General features: G+C 40.9%; 5 protein-coding genes across 29 annotated transcripts in view; 1 reads left to right on the plus strand and 4 right to left on the minus strand.

Annotated features, from left to right (window-relative positions):
* Positions 1 to 1,405: 1,405 nt before the first annotated feature.
* On the minus strand, positions 1,406 to 2,302 carry LOC6494593. The gene has a single exon (XM_001960011.4). The coding sequence runs from the start codon at positions 2,078 to 2,080 to the stop codon at positions 1,496 to 1,498; it is 585 nt and encodes a 194-aa protein (XP_001960047.1). The 5' UTR covers positions 2,081 to 2,302; the 3' UTR covers positions 1,406 to 1,495.
* Positions 2,303 to 6,306: 4,004 nt separating this feature from the next.
* On the minus strand, positions 6,307 to 6,913 carry LOC6494592. 3 transcript variants are annotated; one of them, XM_001960012.4, is made up of 2 exons: positions 6,672 to 6,913; positions 6,307 to 6,572 (listed from the first exon to the last, which is right to left on the minus strand). In XM_001960012.4, the coding sequence occupies exon 2, from the start codon at positions 6,561 to 6,563 to the stop codon at positions 6,396 to 6,398; it is 168 nt and encodes a 55-aa protein (XP_001960048.1). In that variant the 5' UTR covers positions 6,564 to 6,572; positions 6,672 to 6,913; the 3' UTR covers positions 6,307 to 6,395. The 3 variants fall into 3 exon arrangements, with proteins under 3 accessions (XP_001960048.1, XP_014762860.1, XP_044571322.1); XM_014907374.3 differs by having other exon boundaries at positions 6,307 to 6,611; XM_044715387.1 differs by having other exon boundaries at positions 6,307 to 6,626.
* Positions 6,914 to 6,917: 4 nt separating this feature from the next.
* Positions 6,918 to 8,192, minus strand: LOC6494591. Its single transcript, XM_001960013.4, has 2 exons — positions 7,944 to 8,192; positions 6,918 to 7,127 (listed from the first exon to the last, which is right to left on the minus strand). The coding sequence occupies exons 1-2, from the start codon at positions 8,148 to 8,150 to the stop codon at positions 7,059 to 7,061; spliced, it is 276 nt and encodes a 91-aa protein (XP_001960049.1). The 5' UTR covers positions 8,151 to 8,192; the 3' UTR covers positions 6,918 to 7,058.
* Positions 8,193 to 8,375: 183 nt separating this feature from the next.
* On the minus strand, positions 8,376 to 9,980 carry LOC26515310. Its single transcript, XM_014908634.3, is given in 3 exon segments — positions 8,376 to 9,206; positions 9,209 to 9,250; positions 9,253 to 9,980. Coding segments are annotated over 3 exon segments (399 nt in total). The 5' UTR covers positions 9,401 to 9,980; the 3' UTR covers positions 8,376 to 8,997.
* A 3,151-nt stretch (positions 9,981 to 13,131) lies between these two features.
* Positions 13,132 to 17,427, plus strand: part of LOC6496019 (heterogeneous nuclear ribonucleoprotein L) — a 100,821-nt gene continuing 96,525 nt past the window's right edge. For 7 of the 23 annotated variants that reach the window (XM_032450286.2, XM_032450291.2, XM_032450289.2 and 4 more), the window contains exons 1-2: positions 14,698 to 14,939; positions 16,308 to 16,963. In XM_032450286.2, the coding sequence (XP_032306177.1) occupies positions 16,808 to 16,963 (156 nt within the window). In that variant the 5' untranslated portion in view covers positions 14,698 to 14,939; positions 16,308 to 16,807. Of the gene's footprint in view, positions 13,366 to 13,426; positions 13,623 to 14,692; positions 14,940 to 15,046; positions 15,334 to 16,307; positions 16,964 to 17,427 lie in introns of those variants that run through there. The other 16 variants (XM_032450292.2, XM_032450293.2, XM_032450295.2 and 13 more) reach the window with 11 other exon arrangements.

A 17,427-nucleotide genomic window follows, 5' to 3' on the forward strand; every position in this document is an offset into this window, starting at 1 on the left:
AAACTTTAAAAGTTAAACTATCCATCATTTAAACTTAAACCCATAATTGATTCAAGCTTCCTTCTCTTGTTTTCCCATCTTGGGAAAATTATTTATCTCGGCAAGGACGACGACAAGTTATGCAATTGACAAAGGACATCCCAAAGGACATCACAGGCTCTAGAAACTGTTGAGAATAACTTTGTTCCGAAAATCTTTTTCGGCCAAAAGTTGCCCGGCACTAATTACCTACATTAGGCCACCTGCACAGACTCGGCACACTCAATTAGCAACTGCAAACTGCAATTTCTATGCAGGCCGAGCGAGTCCTGTCGCAACTACTAGGGTCTTTATCCCGTCCTTGCATTATTTATGCCGCCCTTTGACCTTTTTCGTGACAAGACAGAGAGGTGGGTGCTTAAAAGCTATGTTTTGTCGAAAAATTAAAGCAGAGAGAGCAGCCAACTAAGCCAGAAAGACAACGGAAGCTGAGCTCCGAAACGCGACAACTTTCCAAAACCGGAAGAGTTGCAGACACAACAACTAGGATAGCCAGGACAACCAGGACAACGGCGAAAGTGGATGTTCAGGCATAACGGATGCGGGGCGCCATCTTGCAGTTGTTCGCAAACATGGCGGCAACTCCCATCTACCAATAATCCTGTAAGCCAGGACCACCCACACCCACTATGCCATGGAGTACCAACATCCCAGCCGTGGCGCAACAATTGCATTTTATTTATTGCACAACTACAGGCGTTTATGCGTTTGCGGCTATGCAGCAAGAGGGGGAAAAAAAATAAAAAATGTAGGGAAGCGAAATATAAACGGAAAACAGGACTAGCAATAGAACCATTCGTCCTTTCCCTCTGTTTTATCTCCGCAGGCTCCTCGGACCTCCGTCCGGCATAATAATTACACTCGCTATCAGCACCGACATTCCCAATGAAAAACTGCATTGGCACGCAACCTGTTGTTGGCTTCCTGCTTCGTTTCTACACAGCGAGAAAACAAGGATAACTAAGGGGAATATATGAATTACAAATTGGGTTTAAACAAGGGCCTTGGATATTTCAATTAGTATTTTTAATTAAATCGTTTTGAATCTCCAGCTGAGATGGAAGTGTTGTCTGGCACTCCCTAGTTTCCAGTGCCACAGATTCTAGATTCCGGCATGTCCCTCTGGTCCAGCTAAACGCCGGCTAAGCGAAGGTGTCCAGGATGGTCGTCCAGGAGCAGCTCCTAACTATGCAAAGCCATAAAACGCAAGTGTCGCACGGATTATTCATGAACGGGGAATGAAGATGAAGCGGCCAGCGGGCTGCCACTGACAGGTGAAAGGTGAAAGGAGAGAAAGCGAGAAGAAAGGATAGTCCGGAGTGGCAGGGCAATCTCAGTCTAGGATGTTGCAAGAATGAGACTACTATTTTAACACGGATGAAAAGTGGAATTCTATTTCGTATTTTTAAAACATCAGATTGTCAGAAGAAAACTAAAAGGTATATGAAACTTATTTTTAAAGGGATTCCGAGGAATCACTTTCCAGTTCTGTTTCGTTGGCTTGGGCGGAAGCGGCCTGTTCCATCTTGATCCATTCCTGGACATAGTTGACATTCAACCGGGCTATTCCCGTCAAGAAGTTGACATAGTCGATGTCTCCATCCAGACCTAGGATCTCATTGAACAAGGAGTCTATTTTATTGTTATAACGCTCCAGGGAAGAAGGAATATCTAGCTGGAGGACGTCCACTTCGTCCATGAAACGGACAGTAATCTTGGTCTTCTCGGTGACGTACTTCTTGGTGGCACCGTTCGTCTTCAAATCACGGTTCAACTCCATCATATCCTGCTTAACTTTGCGGAGTGAAGCTAGTTTCAAGTTAAGCTTTTCCTTTAACACTTTCAAGACATCATCGCATTGACTGAAATTGGCGTTCATGCGATCTATTAACCCATCGAAGCCGCCCTTGGTACTCTTCTTGTTGGCCATGAACTCGCGTATGTCCTTGATGCGTTTCACCTCCGGGAGCTGCAGCTCCTTGGAGCGGCTCTTGCAGCAAATCAGATCGGCAAAACTTTCAATACTTTCCTGAGTATCCATTATGAGTTTTCTACGATTTTAAATCTGAAAATATTTATCTTGATACTCCAAGCTATTTTTCCTTGATTTTATTTTTCAGGGACACACTTTTTCAGTGATTTTCTACTATTTGTAATTTGAAAATATTTTTTTAAAACTTGTTTCCACAAGCTGCCGAGACTGAATACTGAGGATATATCTCTAGAAATTTCTCTAGAAACCAGAAAACACTTAAAGGATGGTCTACTATGATAGAGTTTTTGAATAAAGGCTTGCTTGATATTTTTTTTATAGTAATTCTATTAATTTTATTTCAGGTGACACACTTTTTTCGATTCGCAACAAATTCATTTAGTTGCCTTTAGTTTCTCTCATCCGATTGCCTTTTGGGGGAATTATTTGTTCAACTTATTTTTTGCCACTTGCATTTTTTATTCGATTGCCCCGCCCTTTTTTATTGTGCAGCGCATTTGAAATGCAGTTAAAGTCAATTTATTCACTTGACTTAATTTGATTTCAACCTTCCAAATCATCAAATTGGAATTTTTTTGTGCATTTTCACTCTACGGGCTGTGAAGAATGATATTTTATTTGATTGCCGAGTACGTGGATTTATGTCAGCTATTACTTTTTATTCAAAAAAGCATTAATTGTTGTAAATTACGATGGAATTTCAATAAAATGTGTACAGAGTTCTGGAAGAGACAGAAAGTTATTGAATAAAAAGGAGACCTTAAGGCAATATAACTCATACGCACCGTAGTCATGTCCCATTGATTTAAATTGTTGAATTTGGTCTGAGACCCAGATTCTCGATGGGCTGCCACAATCTCGGCTGCCTCATTGTCAACCCGCACTCAATTCCGATTCCCAATATGCTCCACATAACCGAGAGTAGAGTCGAGCTCTCTACGAGCCGGTAATCGTACGTGTGGAAAAGACGTCAGCACTGATTGCTGCATAAATGATTGAGTATGTGTGGTTGTCTCTTACTCTGTGTGTGTATGTCCTGGAATGACTTGCCACAGTTGAATCCCACTCACTATCAGCATTCCTCCATGCAACAGGACCTGCAATCCCAACAACCAAAGACCCAAAAAAGGCAAGAGCAAAGGAGTTGCATTATATGAAAATTGATGGAAATGCCAAAATATTTAAATCTAATTTTGTGCAGAGCTGACAGCCAGAAAAGCCAGACTGCCAGAAGCCGCAGGCTTTCCACCCATCGTCCAGGCGAATTCGTCACGAATTTAAATATTCAATTCGATTATATTTTTAAATCGCCTGGAAAGGCAAGAAAAACTGCGAAAATTGGCGGTCTAGTGACAATTGAGTGATGCAATCGAAGTGCCAGATAGCGAAATTCAATTCAAGAGGTGAATAAATTGAATTTTTTTGGTTTTCAATAAAAGGGCATTTAAATAGAAAGATATAGGAGCTTTTTAGAAGCAGGTTTTTAGGAGCAGGACACTGATATTTTTGCTTCCTGCCGAACCGAACTTGAAATGAAATTTAAATACCAGCAAATTGTCTACCTTGGCACCTGTCCTGTCCACTTTTCCCCCTCACCTCCGCCAGGTGCTCAACCATTCAAGCGTCCAACAATCCAGCGTCATTCGCATTTGCTATTTCCGTTTTTGGCCCGGCCGTGTTGCTGTGTTGGCATTTCATTTAGCGCCCAGCCCAACTTCACAACCACTTTCCGCCGCCATTCGTCCGCCCTTTCTCGTCCGCCATCGCTTGCAATTGCCATTTCCGCTTCCTGAAATTTGCCATTCGTTACACACAGTAGAACACAACAACACACACACAGTCCGGACTGAAACCGAAACTTAAACAGAAACAGAAACAGAAAGCCTTCTCCCCTCCGGGCACCGACATTTTCATTTCCATGCTTGGGCGCATCGCAGCGAATCAATTATTCATCATCATCGATTAAGTGAGGGGAGCTCACAGGACGAGCGAGAGTCCTTTTGCCGGGCAGGCCCTTCACCCTGCCTCCCTGTCACACTTTTATTGTTATGATTTCTGCCGTCTGTAATGGGCACACTTGAAGGATTCTGAGCGGCCGGGCAGGAACATCAAAGCGAAAGGACAAGGCATGCAAGGACTAAGTCTGATTTCAAAAGGTGTTCAAGATACTTTTAATATTTGTAGGATTGAAAGAAATATTTAAATAATATTTTAGTAGAATTCACTTCTGAATAAAGAGTCTGTATGGATTTCATTCTTATTTAATGAGTATCACTGGTCCTTGGACCGAAACAGGACTCATCCACATACACATACGTTATGCTGACATATCAATACGGTGTGCGGTGGGCCTGTATGAGAGTCATATATCTACACAAACATAACAATACATCGACATCGGAGATGGGAGATGGGACCAGGCGGAAAATAGGGCCAGGAATCAGATACATGTAGCGAGAAACAGCAGGCCATTCCATGCCCCATCCGACTGCCCCTCTGGCTCACTGACTCTCATCATCATTGCGTCCTGCGCCGTGCTCCTTGCGCTTATTTTCGCCATTATCCATTAAATATTTATGAAAATTGCTTTTGCTGCAGTTTTATTCACTTTCTTGCTTCACTTTGCATGCGTCGCCGCCGCCAGGAGGAGGATGTCTTTGGGCGGGAATCCCCCAAAGGCCGAATCTGAGTGGCAGAGTGGCAGTATAGAAGGGCCGGAGTCTGGGGCGGGGGAAAGCCAGTGAAACAATAAAGCTTAAGATTTCAATTTCCTTACAGCTTAAAGCCGACTCTTGGCCTCCTCCATTGCCATTCGGCCGCCAGTGTGCAATTCCTGGCCCATAAATCTTGGGAAGACATGTGCCTAGATAATCCAACATTATGAAAAAGCCCCGGCTACAATAAATATTCGCATCAATGGCGCCATTTTTAATAGCCGAATGTTAAACGAGCTGCAAGGCTCTCTATAATGAAATATGGCCAATGTGATGCCTGATATCCGGACGACATGACTGCCCAGATATAAGCCACATGTTTCTCCCCATAAGCCACAAAAAAAAAGTCCGTAATTAAATGAGAGGCTATAAAGGCTATAATTAATCCTACTTGGACTTAATCTTAATTATTTAATGGTATGTACAATTGTTTTAAGGACTCTAAACTTTCGAGAGATAATAAATTATATAGCCTTCGGGGTAAATTAGAAATTCTTCGTGGGTCTTGACTTGGAAGGCATTTTAGGGGGCATGGCCAATTTCCACACACATTCCGGGTGTTCCGGGTTCCAGGTTCCGGGTGTTTAACTCATCACCTGCCCTGACACCTGGCGAATGATTTCCTGGCTGCCACACGTAGCAGCTATCTAAATTTCAATTAGAGTTTAAACCACCCCGTAGCATGTCCTTGTGCCACCTAGCACCTCCTTGCACCACCTCTTCACCTTGCGGCGTAAATAACTCAACTCATTAGTTGCATGTTCATGTGCGGCAGCATTTTTCTCGGGCTTAAATCAGTGGAAGATTGCAGAGAAGGTACATACATCCGCCATGGGGCATAAGTGGTTGGGGGAGTGTATATTTTTCTGCATTTTCCTTTTTTTCCACCAAGAGGGGCATCATAAATTTGTTGCGAGGGATTTTGTTTTTGGGAGTGGGAGGAGAGTCGTAGTATCTGGGCAGGTTTTTCCTTTTTGAGTAACGATACTTAATAAACCCGCATCATTTTCCCATTTGGTACTCGCACTTCATACGATCCTGCCCCACATCGAGGCGCCACTTCCACTTACACTTCCTCTTCCTGTTGCCGCTTCCAAATTACCTGTCATTTCGAAATTATGATGCCAGGGAATCGCTGCTGGCTAAGGACGGAGGATTGCTGAGTCCTTGGCTGCTATCCGGAGGGGAGCCATCACTGTGGACTGATGCAGGAACAATTTTTATGTTTATGGCTAAAAGCGCCTCCTAATTTTATTTTGTTGCCCCAGGCGGAAGCGACACTGCCACATATCTCAAACTAATGCCACCAGCAATGTAAAACCTTATGCGCATTTTCCGATTGTAATCTCCAGGCTAAGGATGGGGGAGAAGTCATCATCCGGCGTCAGGATAGCTGTCATCAGGCCTCTCACACATGCTTTTTTACTCGAAATAACATGACAGCCAAATGATATTCCCTCGGAGTGGACATCATCCTGGGGAAAAGCTGACAAGCTCTGACTTTGATTGCTGTCTGAAGCCTAAAGTCAACTGAGACTGGGACAAGAAAATGCCAAAAACTTAACTCTACCGATTTACATATTTAATTCAATTGCAAAAGCAATAATAATATTATGATTAGGAGCTGGAATTTGGTTGCCTTTAAAGGCTCACATTTTAGTGACCAAGTCGGGGTCTGGCATTTTACCATCTAGACTGCGAATAAGGATGACCCCGGCCGAGAAGACCAGGGCGCACTTGACGAATGACCAGGAATAGCGGTCCTTGTAGATCTCCCGACACCACTCCCAGGGCTTCACCTGCGACCACACCGTCATATCCCTCAGCTTGAGTAATTGCCGACCAAAAAATATATATATAGATATCTGTAGAGACAGCGGCTGTGGTGGCCATGAATCACGATTTAGTCCGACTGGATTACTTACCAATTTGAAATTGCGTTATAAACACGTCGAAATAAGTACTATATATACAACGCACATATATATAATGTGTGTTTGGAAAATATTTGTCGTCTGGCCAGGTACTAGATGTACATATAGAGAGCAGAAACGAATGGCAATTTCATGACACACTTGCCCAAAAGAATTTCTGATTCTGATTTTGGTCTTGCATATGAATATTTTTGCGAGAAATGCAAACAAGCAAGTGGGTCAAGACAGCCAGCGGGCGTTTGTGTTTTGATTTGGCAAGCTTGTTAATTAGCCAAGAAATTTATTTGCGATTCGTACACACTAACTTATACTTATATGCCATAAACATCTTAATCTATATTCGAAATCCTTCTCGAACACACACCCACACCTCCTCCATCATTTCACGGAGCTGGTGAAGTTCTTCTCGTTGCTCAGACACTGATTGCAAATGGTGCAGAAGATTTGCTGGAAAAATATATAAATAAGAAATAGATATAGAAGAGATATCCATATAGATATATAGTTAGTTATTTTGCCTATAATGTGGGTGATAATTGTGGAAATATTCTACATAACTGACAGTACAGTATTTAGTAACTGAATTGTTTTTGCAAAAAAATAACTTAAACTTTATCCTTTTTTTACCTCTTTTAATTTAATAATAAAAGTCAAAGATGTACTTATTAAAAATAGTTTTTAAAAACTTATTCAAACTTATTCATCTGAAATATGAAACTATGTTTTGTTTATTTTATTTTCTATTTTATTCTCATATGTTTGCAATTAATTCTTTAGTGGCCTGTCTCTCGTTGAGATAATTACTTTAGAATGATTCTATTTTTAATTTAGTATTCAAATATGACCTATTTTCTGTAGAAAATAAATAAATAAGTATATTTTTAATTTAATATTCAAATATGACCTGTTTTCTGTAGATGTGCTAATTTAAACTTGTTTTTTTTAAAACTTATTCAAACTCTGAAATATGAAACTTTGTTTTGAATATTTAATTTTTTTCACATTTTTCATTTGTTTACAATTATTTTTTGTTTGCCTGAAGTCTCTGTCTCGTTGAGTTAATTACTTTAAAGTTTGAATAATTCTATTTTTAATTTAATATTCAAATATGACCTATTTTCCTTTCTTTTTAAAAATAATATATAAAAAATACTTATTTAGAGAAGAATGCTGCACATGTCAGACTTTAGAATTTACTAAAGAAAACACTTTTAATTCCTCAGATAAAATTTGAATTTAATAAATATTTGAAGCTTAACTTACTGGTAGCGAGGACCTGGCATAGCAGCCTCCTTGCGAGGATCCTGTGCTCTCGAAGTGCCGCAGCCAGGACTTGATGACATTCGTGGGCGGCGTTTGGTAAATGCTGAACTGCTTCTTGAAGAGCCGCTGGGCGGTGCTGATGGAGTCGTTGCTCTTGTAATACGCTCGGATGACGAACGCCCGGTGCACACCCGTCCACTGATCCATTGCGACTGCAACTGGCCAGGAATCTGGCCACAGAGAGCGTCCGAACGAGCGCCATGTGGCAGCCGTCTGTTTGGCTTGCCAGCTTTTCCGAATGCTGGCGGCACTTCCGGCTCACGGCCGCCATAAAAAACGCTTGTCGTTTAATAATAAAATTAATATATTTTAGTTCTATGTGCGAGTATTTCAAACATTCATAATTAATTGGTCGTGCAATGAGGGGGTGGGTGTAGAGGCCAGTAGAGGCGAAGGTGCAATGTGCATCGAAAGTCTAAAAATATCAACCGCACTTCGGCTGACGCGGCGTATGAGCAATATGCATTTTTTTGGGATTCTTTTGAAAATCTCTTTTGGCTCGACCCTGCTGTTAGTTTCAAGTGCAAATTGTCTTTAGTTCAGTTACCCCAATTTTACGGCCATCAATCAATCAATCAGGCAAAGCCATCATCATTATGCTCCATCAGCTCCGAAAGTACAGCCATCAGAGGCGTTACTGGGTGGCAAAGTGGCAAGGAGTGGGTGGCATGGAGTGGGATGGGATGGTGGATGGTTGGTCCAAAATCCACTTGAACTCATTTAAAGTTTCGTTACAAGTTAAATCCGCTTTGCAATTTGGCAAGTGAGTAAGCAGTTGGCATTGCCAAAGTCTTTAAGCCCTTTTGTTGGCTTCATTGGCACTGCTACTCTACTTGAAGGATTTTAAGTTTTCCGATTAATTTTGGATAATAATCTCATAACTCTTAAGATTATGATAGTGTTTCTAATATTAGCACTTGATGGTTTAGTTTATTATATTTTCTAAATTTAATTAAAAACAATAAAGAACTTGAAACCTTGAGGCTACTCTTTCTTAAACTGCAAGATAGTTGTACTGCCACATCAGCCTGTTTTTGGCCAAGATGCTCCCACTGTTTATGCCAAAAAGTGTATTCAAGAAAGGACTCCTGCTGCTTTGTTGATTTTGTTTCAGAGATTCTTTTTTGTTCGGTTCGCTTCGCCATTTTGCTGGACCATCGAGCACGTAACTGCAATACAATGCACGGCCGTCGCTTAGATATAGATATAGATACATTTATGTAGTATCCTGTGCTGTTGTATCCTTGTGCTGTTGCAGCAAAGTTAGCAAATGCTTCTGTCGCTTTGCCATTTACACAGTTAGCCGGGCTAACAGGCGGAAAGGAAGGCAGGCTGGAAGGCTGGAAGGCTGAAAGGCTCCTCTGGCCACCCAGGAAGGCAGCCATCCATCCATCCATCGCACGTCCAACCCGCTACACTTGTAGTGGTGTGTATCTATGTGTGTTTGTGTGTGTGTGCATCCTTCTTTTCCTGTTTCCTTTTTTTTTTTAGCCATCTCTGCTTGTCATTTTGACACCTTCATTTGCTCTGAACATTCAGCTCCAGTCAGGGGGCAGTGATTCTGTTTGCTTTCGTAACTTTTTTTCTTCTTTCCCCTCGAGTGTGAGTGTGTGTGTGTGTGTGAGTATCTGTGTGCAACATTTTGGCTGTAGATACTTTAATATGGGGCACTCATAGGATATTGTTGCACCCTACAGAGAGTTTATATAAAAGTTTTAATTAAAACATAGTAGAAACAATAGAGTTATTAAGGAGAGAGTAGTTCCTTTCTTTCTCTTTCAACAATTACATTTAAAATAATAAAAAATAATAAATAAAAATAATAGGTACTTGCCACACACATTATTATATCCTTCCTACCTTCCGATCCTTTGAATCCTTGAAAAAACCGGAAAAAGCCCGCATTGTCCGACAGTTGAGATAAAAAAAGTACAAAAATCTGTTGAAAAAAGCAACAATGCCAAGACAAATGATCCAATGACTGTCTGACTGCACTTTGCCCCCAAAAAAAAAAAGAGGAAAATCAGAACAAAATCGAAGGAAAAAATTGTTAAGGAAAATGTATCGGGTTAGCTCCGGGTTCTGTCTCAATTTCGGTAAGCGTCCGGCGTTTTTTTTCTTTTTATGTAAAGTTCTGGTGGATTTGGCAGGACCCTCTGCCTTCTTCTAGGATCTGGATGATGATGATGACAAAGGGCTGGGGCCAAAGAGCAACTTTCAACTGGGTCAAGACTTCATTGTTTATCTTTTTCTTTTTTTTTTTGGGGGTTTTTCTCTGGTAAGCTCTTACCATTCTAGTCCCAGACTATGGGCGATGGCTGTGATCCGGAAAAGAGGATTCCCACACATACTCGGGGGCATGCATTAGATGGCTTGAAGCATTCTTCAGCTGGGAAATTAGTCGGGAGCCGGCTCCCGGGTTTTATATTAAATTTTGCATCGCAAATGCCCATCACCGAAGAAGGTCAAGCTTCGTAGCTAACCGGACGCTTTCATAAGCGCTTTTCACTTTCCGGAGGTGCCACAGATAAACACATTAGTCCACTGAAAGAATTCAATTTTTATAAAATTTACTAATATAAACTAATATAAATTAATAAACAAATTATAAAAAACCTTTCAAAAGTTTATTAAAATATTAATTTTCAATAAAATCCATGAAATGATATTGGGTGATCGGAAAATGAGGTATCTTATGTATCTTATAAATGCAATTCTTTAACAAGAAAAATAAATATAAAAAAATATAAACACTTCTACAGAGAAATTAAACCTTAAAGTAAAAATTAAAAACTTAAAAAACATAAATAAAATATAATTTTTATTAAAAAACCTAATTTATTAACTGGATCATATTTTTTTCTCTGCCTTACAGCGGAAATCGCGGAGTGTATCCTTGTAAATCAGGACTAAAACAGGATAGCAAGCTGCGGCAGCTGCAGCCTGAAACGGAAGCGGATGCAGGAACCGGGAAAAGCGGGAAAACCAAAGGGGGAGCGTGGGCGAGGAGGAGGTCCTTGGGCAGAAGCCACACAGCCAAGACACGCGCGGATGTAAGGCGTTGATAGCGTCGGCTTATCGGCTTCCCGGGGACTGGCTAGGAGGGATGCCCTCTCCTAGGATTGCATCCTGGCATCCTGCCGAGGGACATATTGCGTGCGTGGGCATTAATATGGCAATAAAGTGGGGGATAGTGAGGGTGGGAGGTCCTTGCAACTCAGAAGTCGAGTGAAAGTTGGCAGCTAGAACTGGGCCACTTACTTAGCGCGCTCTTTAGACGGTTTACCGCGCTTCTGAGGCGAAAAGTGTTTTAATATTTTTGGGGCAAGGTCTTGAAGCGATTTTCAGTTTATTTATTATTTCTTTTTTTTATTTTAACCGAATGTACGTCCATTAATCCGAATCGAATTCTGCAGGCAGTCGTTAACAATTTGGATGTATCCTGGAGGACATGCTGTGGCTTCCTTAAGCCAGTTGGTAAGGCCCAAAAGTCCTAGAAATAGGGGCAACTTTATCCACTTCATTTAGATGTCTAATTGAAACTAAAAATATTATTTTGTAATATTTAATACTACTATAATGTGGAACTTTACGGATCAAAAGCTTGAAAAATGCATTTCTTTAAACGCTTTTATTTAATTATTATTTCATGCAATCTCTAGTTTCTGGATCAATGGATTTGCAGGTGACCTTTCGAGGAAAATCGCACAACAGCTATGAAATGTCCATTTCAGTTATTCACAAAAAGGACATTTATTTTTGATTTTATTTTCATCCAAACAGGAGTAACATGACCTGCAGCCATTTTCGTTGCATACCCTTTGGCGCCGAATGTAATGTAGAATGTAAAATCAGCCGTAAAAGGTAAAACGATGTAAATTACATTGCAAATTTTTAAATAATTGTTTAATTTTTGAATATTTGATCTTCAAGAGGTAGAGGAATGCCGATATTAATCCATTCTTTATGGCCCAAACACACACCCTTAGCCAAGCGGAATGTGGCCAAGGTTGCTGAGGGGGGAGTGGGGGTGGTTTCGTCCCCCCCATTATGCAAACCCCTCGAACCCCATCGCACACTTGCATACATACATACATGGACTAAATAGTTTATGTTGTTTACCATTCGGCTTGCTGGTTGTTGTTGCTGCTACTTTGGCTGCTGCACTTTGGCATTAAGCGAACACGGAGCACGTCCTGAATCCTGGACAGTCCTGTTTGTGTGCGACTTAAGTCCCCCCCCGAGAGCATCGAAGGGGGGGCTTCTATTTGGCGGCCATTGTTTGAGGCATAAAGTTTATACTTTGTTTTTGGCTCCGACCATCTTCCAGATACTTCAGAAAAGGTTAAGTGAAAAGTTGGTAATCTTTATTGCATTATTGATATTTTTATTGCCTTAAAATTAAATGAATATATAATAACCAAAAGAACTAAAACATCTTTGACATTTTCGTTGGTTGGCTGCGGTGAGAGCGCCTAAGAGCAAGAGAAAGCACTCCCTTCGGAGGCACTCTCTTAAATGACTGTGCGAAAAACACGGCAGTTGGAAAACATGGCAGGTATCTTAAAGATACTTAATTGGAAATTTGTGAGTGAAATATATCTTAAAGATACTTATCCGCTAAAATATTTTTAATAAAAAGTATCTAAAAGATATGTTAGAAATAAGTTCAATAAACCTATAAAAATATCTCTTTTATATCTCTTGTCTGATAACAGTTATCAGGCAAAAAATGCCAAAATCATCCCACTGTGCACTGTTGAATTTGGCGAGAAAACAACAAACAGCGACAACAAGCAGCAGCGCAAGACAGCCCCAATCTCCCCCCCCGCCCACTCCCATTACAACTTTCAACGCGAGAGAGTCCGGGAGAGAAAGAGAGAGCCAAAGCACGCGAGTAAAACTGCCACGCTGCGCTCGCTCTCTCTCCGGCTGTTTTGTGAGAGTGTATCTGTTGGGGCTGTATCTGTGTGTGTGTGTTGAGTATCTGTGTGCGTGCTATGTGTATGTGTGAGGTGCGCGCGGCTGTAAGAGAGTTACAAGAACACTTGCTGCACCGTTCACACCCGTTGATTGGGTGGCTCTGCCGGCGGCGAAGTCGACGGCGAAGCCAGCGTCGAGGCAGCTGTCGCGGCTAGCGACCATTCCTCTTATTTCCTCTCTGTGAGAACGAATTGATATTTTGTGGCGCACGGTTGGAAAATTGCCTCCCAAGCACACCAGAAAACAGAACACAGAACACACAGAAACAAGCAACAGAAATCTGAGGAAAATCGTATACAAAAGCGTAGGTGCAACAATAACAATAACAACAAATACAATAAGATCAAAAGGCAACAAAAATCGCATTGTATGCCGCATTGTGAGTGTGTTAGTGCAAGTCCGTGCAATCTGCAATGCACATAAGTTTAAATTAAATACTTTGGCTTAATTAAATACTTCCGCGGCGTCGTCGTCGCCGTCGCCGTTGCCGTTGCCGTCTACGGTTATCGATTCTCGTCGTCCCGCTCGCTCTCACGCGCTCTTGTTGCTGTTTGTTTGTTTGTCTCGCCGCCGACGTCGCGTTTTGTTTGTGTACTGAGAAGAAGCAGAAAAACATCAGCAGTGGCAGTGGCAGTGGTAGGTGGAAGTGGCAGTGGCAACAACAAAATACTGCAATAGCAAGACTGCAAAAAAAAATAACAACAAATTTTTATAAACAAATAACGTGGCGACAAGTGCAAAAAACAAAAAAAAAGCGCAGGTAACAACCAGGTAACAAGAAAGAAAAAGAAAGAAAAGCGCTAACGGTGAAAGTGATTTTCGCAACTTGCTGGCCATTTTGGAGGAACTGTTTTGTTTGTATCGAGTGCTGTGGGTGTGTGTGCGGGTGTACGGGTGTAGTGGTGTACTGTCTACCGGAATAACGGTCCATGTTCGAGGTCCTGTGTCCTGTTTCTGTGGAAAATCGTTTTCCCAAAAAAAAATGCCACATATTTGTTGAATAAGAAGCTTGGTGGGACAGAGTGCCAACCGGAAGATTTTTCCTTTGCTGCCACCCACGAAAAATCGGCACAAAAGGGCCGCGCAAAAGGTAGTTTTCCGTCTCTCTCTCTTTCTTGCTCTCTGGCGCTCTCATTCTCCGCTTGCCGCAAAAAAGGCAGCAGAAACAGGCGCGTGGCAGCAGCAGCCCAAAAAGTAGTAGCCGAAAAAGTGTTGCAGTTTTGGTCCTGAGATGCAGCCACACTGTACAAGCTTACACTGTAAAAAAGATTTGAATAAAAAATAATAACAGTTTCTGAATTGTAATTTCTTGTTGGCAATAGAAATTAGAGAGAGATAGTCTTTAAAAAAGACAATTAAATTCTTTAAAAAAATGCACTTTCTTGCCACAAAATAGAAACAAATCCAACTAACTTACCAATCATTAAAAGTAAAACCATTTCTCCCAGTGCACAGACACTCACACACTCTCCCAAACTCTCTCTCTAGCCGTGTTACCTGTGCTCTCTCCATCTCTATCCTTCACCCACTGGCGCACCTCTGCCCGTCTCGCTTCAGCAAGAGAAAAGAGAACCCTAACCGCCTCTCACTTTTCACACCAAAGAGCGAGAGAGAGTGTGTTTACGAAGAAAAGTTAGCCGAGAGTGTTGCTCGGAAAATGGCATCGGAAAACTGTTAGCTGTTAACAGCCCTCGACTTTCGTATAAAAGCCACAACAGTGTAAAAAATTGTTTTTTCGTAAAAAAAGCTTCGGACGGGAAAGGACTGTCGCTCGCCGTCGCAAAAAAAAATAAATTTCTCAAAAAAAGCTAAAAAACAAAATAAAAAGAAAACATTTCAGTTTGAATCTGTTTGCCGTTTGCCGTTTACCGTTAAGCGTTCAACCGCGTGAGTGCTTGTGATTTTTGCGGCAAATCTGCCATTAATCGAAAGTATTTTGGGAGTTTTTGGGATGTAAGTAGTAGGCCCAGACGTGAAAATATCGTACTATCGGACAATAAAAAAAAAAAAAAAATAATAAGAAAAAAAGAAAAACTGTCATTCAGATTTTTTTTGACAGGTGCACACAGTCGCAAAAGTCAACAGGGACACACAGAGTGCAGTTTTTATACTTAGCGGTCTCTTTTTAATTAAACGATGTGTTTTTAATCAAAATTCAGAAACAGATCCGACAAAAAAAACATAAAAAAATTAACAAAAAAAAACGAAAGAAAAGTTTATTAAAAAAAAAATCGAAATCGGACTAAAAACCATAAACTGAAGAAATTTTCTAGTTTTTGGCCAAAATTTGTGTGCATCCAAAATTATAATACTTTTATTGTTGTTGTTGCCGCCGCGCCACCATTTTGTAAGCGAACGTGGAAAAGTGGAAAATGATGATGATGATGAAAAGCGAATGCAACAAACAAACCCCCCAACAAACGCGCCACTGCCGCCGCCATACAAAAACAAAATAGAAAAGCGCACGTCACAGAGTTCGGCGTTTACCGTTCATCCGTACACCGTTTACCGTTGTTTCAGGCCTGCCTGCCATCGTTCCCCGTGTTCCCCCCATTAATGAAAAAGCCACCCCCACAAACAAAACAAAAATCAGCAGCGGAGTCCCGTTCTGCCCTGTGTCCCTGTGTCTCTCTTTCGCTTTTCCCCCCCACCGCCCCGAAAGTCCCGTTAGAGTCCCTCTATGTGTGTGTGCATTTTCCTATTTTCCATAAGGGTTGTATGTTCTGAAACGAAAAAAAAAAAAAAAGTTTTTCAAGTTTACTTTTACGCGATTTTCCATTTCTTCTTCTTCTTCTGCTTTTTTCTTCTTCCTCTCTGACAGTCCTTCTGTCCCCCCATTCTTGCCTCTCCACTCCATTCGCCCAGTCACTCTGACATTTCGGCCATGTTCCTTCTGCTTTCTGCTTTCTCTTTGTCCGTTTTGTTCTTTCTTTTTGCCTCGTTTGTTATTTGCCGGCGCTTTTCCAACCGCTTTTCCTCCTCCAGTTGTTCCATCTGTTTCGGTTTCGGTTTCTCTCTGTGTGTGTGTGTCTGTGTGTCTCTCTTTTTTTGACAACTTTCCGAGGGTTGGTTGGAGAGTTTTCCTTTGTCGTTTGTCCTTTCCTTTTATGATTAATGTTTTTGGTCTAACTTTCCAATTAGAACGCGTTTATAGCTTTTCTTTTATGCTTGGTCACTTTTCTTTTTAAGAATGAGAAGAAAAAGAAAAAATATTATAATTGTTCTTATTTTCTTCCATACTTCGATATGATTTACCCCCTTTTTTTTCTTTTAAAAAATAGCATCCTCTCTCTCACACACTACTCTCTTTTCATCTTCCAGCTGGTACTACAACACTTAAGAACAACCAGAAGAAGAAGAAGAAGAACAGCCCGGAAAATTCAAAAAAACGCAAATCAAAAGTGCAATAAAAAGAAGGAAGTTGCTGACAGCTGAAGATCTATCTTATAGCTACAACAGCATCATATACAACAACAACAACAAATCCAACCCAACATCCCCCACAACAACATTAAAACACAAAAAATATCCAAAAAGTAAACAATTAATAGAAGAGAGAAGAAAGTCTTCGGAAGAAGAGAGAGAGAAATAAATCGCGCGCGTTTAAAGCGTTCTTCTAAAAAATCCCCCCCTCGATTCGAATTCGAATATCGGCGCGTTTTCGTCGCGTTTTTTTTAGCCATTTTGAGCTAAAATTTCAATTTTGAAATATATATTTCTCGCGCACCACTGGGCTCAGGCCACAAAAAACCGCCAAAATTCTACACCAACAAACTTTAATCAGCCCCGAGATTTCGCTGCAGTTCGCAACGGCGGCCACAATGCCCTATAACGGAGCCAGCAACGGTAGCGGGGGCGGTGGCGCCACTGGCGGCGGAGGAGGGGCCACCATAGTCGTCACCGAGGGGCCGCAAAATAAAAAGATACGCACCGGTGTCCAGCAGCCAGGCGAGAATGATGTGCACATGCATGCTAGGGTGAGTCTAAAAATTTATTACATAATATCCATTATATCACTAGGGTTTTGGATAATTTTAGGACTAGGACTAGGGAGATATTTCTCATAATTCATGTGAAAAAAATGATATATTTTATCTCTTACATGTTCTTCAGAATTCTTATAAACAAACATATATTTTATCTCAGGGAACATAATATCTATCATAACACTAGGGTTTTAAGGAATTGTAGGACTATGATCTTGGGAGATATTATATAATATAGATATACCTATATATTCTATATAGGTATAGGTATAGATATTTAATTCTAGAACTCTGGAACCAGGAACTCAAGAGACTCTTCTAAAAAAAATAATATATTTGATCTTAGCGCAGATAATATTTATTATAACACTAGGTTCTTAAGAACTCTCCATGTTAGAACCAGGAATTTAAGAGATATTTTTCGTAATTCTTCTAAAAAATTATATCTTTTGAGG

The sequence above is a fragment of the Drosophila ananassae genome, chromosome 3L, assembly GCF_017639315.1.
Source record: "Drosophila ananassae strain 14024-0371.13 chromosome 3L, ASM1763931v2, whole genome shotgun sequence".
In the NCBI taxonomy this organism is placed as follows: Eukaryota; Metazoa; Arthropoda; class Insecta; order Diptera; family Drosophilidae; genus Drosophila; species Drosophila ananassae.